The sequence below is a fragment of the Balaenoptera acutorostrata genome, chromosome 11 (assembly GCF_949987535.1).
Source record: "Balaenoptera acutorostrata chromosome 11, mBalAcu1.1, whole genome shotgun sequence".
Taxonomy (NCBI): Eukaryota; Metazoa; Chordata; class Mammalia; order Artiodactyla; family Balaenopteridae; genus Balaenoptera; species Balaenoptera acutorostrata.
This window is the reverse complement of record NC_080074.1, coordinates 65,100,248-65,107,923: the sequence shown is the minus strand read 5'-3', so window position 1 is coordinate 65,107,923 and position 7,676 is coordinate 65,100,248. Positions and strand designations below refer to the sequence as shown.

At 43.2% G+C, this 7,676-nt stretch overlaps 1 protein-coding gene and 1 non-coding gene across 3 annotated transcripts in view; both read right to left on the bottom strand.

Moving 5' to 3' along the window:
* Positions 1 to 580: 580 nt before the first annotated feature.
* On the bottom strand, positions 581 to 687 carry LOC114237650 (U6 spliceosomal RNA). Its single transcript, XR_003623189.1, has one exon. It is a non-coding gene; the product is annotated as a U6 spliceosomal RNA (small nuclear RNA).
* Positions 688 to 4,452: 3,765 nt separating this feature from the next.
* The window catches only part of CERS5 (ceramide synthase 5), a 35,088-nt gene continuing 31,864 nt past the window's right edge, over positions 4,453 to 7,676 (bottom strand). Inside the window, exons 10-11 of one of the 2 annotated variants that reach the window (XM_007179343.2) lie at positions 6,905 to 7,013; positions 5,206 to 5,340 (exon numbers count right to left, since the gene is read on the bottom strand). In XM_007179343.2, the coding sequence (XP_007179405.1) occupies positions 5,333 to 5,340; positions 6,905 to 7,013 (117 nt within the window). In that variant the 3' untranslated portion in view covers positions 5,206 to 5,332. Of the gene's footprint in view, positions 5,341 to 6,904; positions 7,014 to 7,676 lie in introns of both variants that reach the window. The other variant, XM_007179342.2, reaches the window with a different exon arrangement.

The window sequence follows — 7,676 nt, the reverse complement described above, 5'->3', positions numbered from 1 at the left end:
TTTTTTTTCTTTTTTTTAAACATCTTTATTGGAGTATAATTGCTTCACAATGGTGTGTCAGTTTCTGCTCTATAACAAAGTGAATCAGCTATACATATACATACATTCCCATATCTCCTCCCTCCTGCATCTCCCTCCTTCCCACCCTCCCCATCCCACCCCTCTAGGTGGCCACAAAGCACAGAGCTGATCTCCCTGTGCTGCGTGGCTGCCTCCCACCAGCCATCCACTTCACACCCGGTAGTGTATATATGTCCATGCCACTCTCTCACTTTGTCACATCTTACCCTTCCCCCTCCCCATATCCTCAAGTCCATTCTCTAGTAGGTCTGTGTCTTTATTCCCGTCTTGCCACTAGGTTCTTCATGACTTTTTTTTTCCCCTTAGATTCCATATATATGTGTTAGCATACTGTATTTGTTTATCTCTTTCTGACTTACTTCACTCTGTATGACAGACTCTGACTCCATCCACCTCACTACAAATAACTCCATTTCGTTTCTTTCTATGGCTGAGTAATATTCCATTGTATATATGTGCCACATCTTTATCCATTCATCCGATGATGGACATTTAGGTTAAAAATATGGAACGCTTCACGAATTTGCGTGTCATCCTTGCGCAGGGGCCATGCTAATCTTCTCTGTATCGTTCCAATTTTAGTATATGTGCTGCCGAAGCGAGCACTTCCTGCAAGTTCTTACCTGGGGACGGGGTTGGAGGTTGTCATGTTTCCCAGACCACACAGGAAGTATACATTCAGGTTCTCAGATTCACATGAAGTGTGGGCCCAGAACTTGAGAAAATTCTCAAGAGCATCCTGACTACACAAGCATTCAAATTTCTTTGCTTTCTCCTTTTGCCAACTGTGTGAATTTTTGATAGTTTCCCCCTTTTGCTGTTGCTCTTTCCGGGTCCCAGCTTTAACTGGAGGTCTCAGTTCCAGCTTCCTGCATGGGGCCGCAATCTTGTCTCTTGTCAGCATTAAAACCCAAGTGCTTAGGTTATATTCTCCTCTCCCTTCAGTAACTGCATCAGCTGTTCTGCCTTCTGCTCTAGTTTTCAATACCTTTGCATCTTTTGTGTCCCTTTCTTGGAAGCTCAGCTGTGCATTAAAGAAAAAAAAAAAACACACCACAACTTTATCCACCATTCCTGGATGTTTGTCTCAGGTTATTTTAGTCTACATTAAGACAGAACTGGGGACTTCCCTGGAGGTCCAGTGGTTAAGACTCCGTGCTTCCACTGCAAGGGGTGTGGGTTCGATCCCTGGTCCGGGAACTAAGATTCCACATGCCACGCAGTGCGGTCAAAAAAAAAAATTTTTTTTTTTTGGCTTCCCTGGTGGCGCAGTGGTTGAGAATCTGCCTGCCAATGCAGGGGACACGGGTTCGAGCCCTGGTCTGGGAAGATCCCACATGCCGCGGAGCAACTGGGCCCGTGAGCCACCATTACTGAGCCTGCGCGTCTGGAGCCTGTGCTCCGCAACAAGAGAGGCCGCGACAGTGAGAGGCCCGCGCACCGCGATGAAGAGTGGCCCCTGCTTGCCACAACTAGAGAAAGCCCTCGCACAGAAACGAAGACCCAACACAGCCATAAATAAATAAATAAATACTTTAAAAAAAAAAGACAGAACTGATAGCTTTCATATACTCCCATCTCTTCCAAACATAACACCTTCCTATTCCTGTTTTCCTGGCAAAGCTCTACTCATCTTTAATGGCCCAGCTCCACTTTCAAGTTTTCTCCCACCTTGCCAAGAATAATTTAGAATAGTTATCACATTGTATCATTTTTTTTTTTCCTTTCCTAACTGCAGTCTGAGATCTTTGAAGTAGAAACCAGATCTTGTTCATCTTTGTGTCCCCAGCTTCTCTGCCACAGTGCCTATCGTAAAGTAGGCACTAAATAAATATTTTATTGAACTGAAAATATCCTCCTGCAGGCATACTGGATCTAAAGTCTGAAGAACTTGGTTTAAAATCAGCATACTATCACCCACTAACCAAACTCATATGATTATTTTTAGGATTGTGATAATGCAAAAGCTCATGATACATTATAGGCAATCTAAGATGTTTGTGTTTTTTGAACAACTTCTGAGACTCAATTTTCTCACTGTGGCAGACTGAATTTTTCAAAGGTGAATGCAACCATACCTCCCATTGCCCATGCTCTTCTGCAGTGACCTCGCCACTGCTTCAAGAGGTAGAATCTATCTCACCACCCCCTTATATCTAGGTGGTCCCTGTGACTACTTTGATCAACAGGATATAGTGGAGTAATGTGTGCCAGTTCCAGTCAACATTCTTCTTTTTTTTCCTGGCCACACCGCTCGGCTTGCAGGATCTTAGCTCCCCTACCAGGGATTGAACCTGGGCCACCAGGGAAAGCGCTGGCGGCCCTAACCACTAGACCACCAGGGAATTCCCCCAGTCCACATTCTTAATTGGCCTAGTGACTTCTGCTCCCTGCATCATGGAATGCAACCACCCAAGGCATGGAAAGGTCATGTTTAGGTACGTTAGTTGACAGCCCTGACAGAGTTCTTAGGGAACAGCCAGCATTAACTTCTAGCCACACGAGTTAATCACCTTTGACGTCCAGCTCAGTTGAGTCTTTAAACTACTCCATTCCCAGCTGCCATCTGACTGCAACCACATGAGATATTTCCAACTGGGCTCATTCAACCAACCAAACCATGAGAAATAATAATTGTTCTTTCAAGCCACTATGTTTTCAGGTGGTTAGTTACATAGTAATAGACAATCAGAACATTCATTTATGGAATGGGGATAATAATCCCTACTTTTACAGAAGTGTTCTGAAGTTCACGTTTTGATGTTGTGAAATCATCTTCAGAGCAGTTAAGCACTATACAAACATGTTATCTTTTCAATAAATAATAAAGTTAAAACTCTTTTACATTCAACAGAGGAGAGGTAATGCCTTGCTTCTCTTACAAATATTCCTAGTTCTCGGGTAGGGATGATGGGTCTGCATCTAACCTGCTCTGCACTGATTTGGGGCCTTCCTCTCAGGCATAAAACCTTCCCAGGCCATCTATAAAACTGGCCTCATGACAGTCTTGCTGCCCCCCGTTAACACTATTATCTTCCGGCTCTGTATTCAAACTCCCTAGCAACCTCTCTCTCATCTCCCACTCTAACTATATGCATATAGTTCCTCTTCAGAACAAGACCCTGTTCCTATAACTGACCCTAATGTCAATTCACTCATCCAAGGCTAACTCTAATCAGTCTATGCCTCTGGCTAAACGTTTCTTCAACAACTATTTTTCCTCATATGAAGTCTTGGGAAGTGTTACAGTATAGTGGTTAAGAATAGAGACTCTGAGTTTGATTCTTTACTAGCTGTTTGAATTTAGGCAAGTTAACCTATTTTGCTGTATTTTAATCATATGTAAAGTGCTTAATACAGTACCTGGCATGTAATAAAGAGCTATGTGTTAGCAATTATTACTTTAATTATTATACCACTTGGTTGCACCTTGTGTCAGATTAACTGGGCCAACTAATTCAGATTGTATTTACAAAGCAATTGTTCAAATTTCAAAAGGCAATATACATACCTTGTCTGACTTTCAAAAGCATTTTCATTCATATTTCATAATTACTAATTTATTCAACAATACGGCAAATTGAGGAACTAAATGTAAGACCCTAGTCTTTTAGTCTTCCTGACTAGCTCTGACCAAATAACTATGTAAGACTTTTTAGAACTTAATTTTTCCGTGCCCTATAGTAAGTCTTTTTAAAATCCAGCCACTCAGTAAGTTTAGTAGAGTCAATATCCCAATAATGTCAATGAACATCAAATGAGTTATCTGATTCTTGGAATAACCTACTTCTTTCAATTTTTATCCATCTCCCTAACAATGAAGCACACCATATGTCTTAATGTACACAAATATCTGGAAATATTTTGGTAATCTGAATATTCACTAAATGGAAAACTATTCTAAGAGATGAATACTACTATTAGTAATTTTGCCTTGACCTCAACTAGAGAAAAATCTAGATTAGGAAGACTGTTTCTCCACAGGCTAAAAGAGGAAACAGAACTAAAAGAGAACACATCTGCTTAGACTCACTTATCGCAATCTTAAGATGTTAACTGACAGTCTCTGTATTCAATAAAATGGGAAATACAGGAAATACTCAAGGTGTCTTAGCTCTTCAACCACAGCCTTTGTTGCTTTAGTAATATACATGCTTTCATCTGCTCAGTATTTTTTCTTATGGTCACTACACATGTTTATTTTTTCTTAAAATATAAAGCCCTAAAATGCAGGCACTCTCTTTCCAGCATGCACAGAAAGGAAAAACTTGGTGTCCAATGGCCTCTAGAATCAGACCTGAAAAAGTTCTTAATTAGATTATGGGTTCAGGGGATTGGGGGCAGAGTCACTAAAGAGGTTGAGACAGCAGATGAGGGTTGAAGCACTTTTAATCACAGAAGAGTAAACAATAGTATAAACCGTTAACAGCTCACCCAGTGGCTGCTGTCCTCCAGCCCTCAGCTCACCTGCTCCTCCCACCCCCCAACTCCCTGCGTACCACTGAATAAAGAGCAGGGTATCTATCAGCAGCTGTCCATCACTACCAGGTGGCAGGAAGGGGACCTAACTAGGGGCCACAGCAATCCTGGCCATCCATTCATGGTTGTCTGTTTCTATATAACGTCATGTGAAACATTCCAGCTCCAAAGGAGGAACAGTGCAGAAACCTGGAGCTGAACTTAGCTGCTCCATTCAGATGGCCAGAGCTTCAAGAGCCATGGGCAACAAGGGAGGGGACTCTCTGGAGCCAGCATAATTCAAGATGCAGCCAAATCTGGGACTGAGGTGGGTTCAAAGGGGACCAGGCTTGTGCCCCAACCTAGGCAACGAAACTCACGCATATGCACAAATACATATGCACATGCGCGCACATATGCACACACGCACGCACACACACAGAGCAAATAACATTACTGAAAGAACCTGGAGGCTATTAAATACAAAATGGCAGAGTTTTTTTAAAAAAAGTGAAAATATTTGCTTCTTTGATTCTCCTCAGTGCCCTGCACACCCCCTAGTCACAGGAGTGCAGATGCGGGGAGGCCCAGAGGAGTAGGTTGCCAGCAGCCCTACAAGTCCATCTATGCTGAAGTCCCCATACCAACCACCTCACTCTTCAGCCAGTAGCTGCCTCCCATGTGACCATTCACCCGACCGGCACCATTGCTGGAGCTGCGGCCACAGGGGCCTTTTGTGCTACTGGTCATATCTTCTTCTTCTGAGCTGCTCTCCACATCACTGCGATCATCCTTAGATACCTGGGTGGGATGGGGCCAAAGGTAGAAAAGGTAAGGACAGAACTTTTCTAGAATCATAAGACAGACAAAGCCCACAGAGCCCATGTTTGGGCATTGCTCCCAATCTGGCCTACTTTCTGGTGGCACCTGACTCAAAATACTATCTGGACCACAGAGACTGTTGTGAATATCCTTTGCCTGCTTTCTGGGTTTCTCTCTCATCATCTCTAATTCCGTTCTCAATGGAATAAGTAGCCATCTTGGTAGAGGAGTTTATCTTTCAGGACCAGCCTAAAAGAGCTGAAATCATTCACCCAGTCATGGTTTAGGTTTGAAGGGAACTCCACAGACACCCTTTCTCCTCCTGTACCTCAAAAAAGAAAAGGCCAACACAAACAATACATATGGCTATCATCACTGCTTCTGTCTTCTGGTGGTGTGGCCACTGCAGTTTTGGTTATTCAGAGTTTTGCTTTATCCCCAAAGCTGATCCACAGCTGGGCTCTTCCTGGGCTCAACTATCAACACCCTATGACTAGTGTCATAGGGTGTTGATAGTTACTCCTCTTGAGCAACCCCAAGATACACAGTATGGTGAAAAGAAAAGCAGACTGGCAGTCAGCGAGTAAAAATTCCCAGTCCGAATCATGCTACTCTCTATGACTCTTTGCCTTTCAACCTGAGCTTTTTGTTCTATATTTTCAAACGAAGGATTTGGATTAGAGCAGTGTTTTTCAATCTGGACTATCCTGCATACCAAGCAAAGTATTTCAGATTCTCTACCGTGGACCATAGAAGTAAAGGAGAGAAACCCAGTGAAACCTATGTCAGACTTTTGCCCTCCCGAACTGAAGGATAATAAATGTGTGGGTTTTTTTTTTTTTTTAAAGTAACTAAGAGAAGGGGGTGAGAAGGAAACAAAACTACAATTGCTGTTGCCAAGGGGTGGGGTAATTGCTTTGGTTAGCTCTAAGATTCTATGGTTTATTATAGTTATCGACCTCTGAACCCAGATAACGAACTGATTATCTGATCTTTAGGAAATTTCCACCAGAGGGCAGTGTGTCTAGATTTGAGGGAAAGGGAGGCTCAAAAAGGAGGGGGGCGGTGGGTGGGTGGGAAGGAAAGGAAAACAGAAAGGGAAAAAAAAATGAGTAGACTCTAATCTTGCCTCAATTTAGGAAAAAGAATATGGCAACTTGAGCTCCATGCAACAATGGCCCAACCTGAGCTCCATATAAAATGGCAGAGTTTTTTAAAGAAGTGAAAATATTTGCTTCTTTGATTCTCCTCAGTGCCCTGCACACCCCCTAGTCACAGGAGTGCAGATGTGGGGAGGCCCAGAGGAGTAGGTTGCCAGCAGCCCTACAAGTCCGTCTATGCTGAAGTCCTCATACCAACCACCTCACTCTTCAGCCAGTAGCTGCCTCCCATGTGACCATTCATCAGACCTGCACCGTAGCTGGAGTCAGCAGAGATACATGCTCTGATACAACCCAGGGAAACAGAAAGGAAAGCAGGAAGGAAGAGAAACACATTCAGACAGACATGCTTCACTGAACACTAGAAGCACAGATACACTTACATGCAAGAGATGAAACTGTCCAGCTCCCACCAGGCATAGAAAAAAGGAAGGAGGTGAGAAAAGAGTGGAGAGTACAGAGTCTGGGTCTAATCCTTCCTGGATAGGTCACCTGGTCAGGAAAGAGCAGGGGAGAAGAGAGATGTCCAGTAGCTACAGCAAGATGCACAGGCACACTGAGCAAGTTCTGAAACCAATTGCAGCCATAAAGAATAGTGACACAAGGGATCATATATTCCTGGGAAACATTCCATCCCTTTGTCCTAGAGTCAGTGTATCCTCTACCAGAGCTCCTCCCCTTGGGATTGTGTATTACCGAAGCCTGAATCCCCAGCCCGCAGGCTAATCACAGTCTGATTGCTTCAGAATTTGCAAAATTCAGTTATGAGTTTTATCACTGAATGATCTTTCTTTGTGCTTTTGGGCTCTTGGCAAAAGATGGGTATTTGAAACCCTGAAGACCTATCTCACTTAAGACCCCTGCCTCATCCAACAGTAAGGTGAGATTGGTACTTAGTCCCTTACATAAACCATATCTTGAACATCACAGTGTGGCCATCTTGGGGTGGCTTGCGACTTACCAAACTACTCCTAGGCAGTCTAACATCTCTGCTTTTATACAGTTTATATCTTGGAGCTCTGCATATGATTTCCTTTGAAAAAAGGCTCCCATGCTAAAAACAAAAATATGAAATCCACGAAGTAGGTAGGTAAGGGGTAGGAAATGGTTGAGGTCATCTCCAAACCTAATCCTGTTTATTATTTTACAATGGTC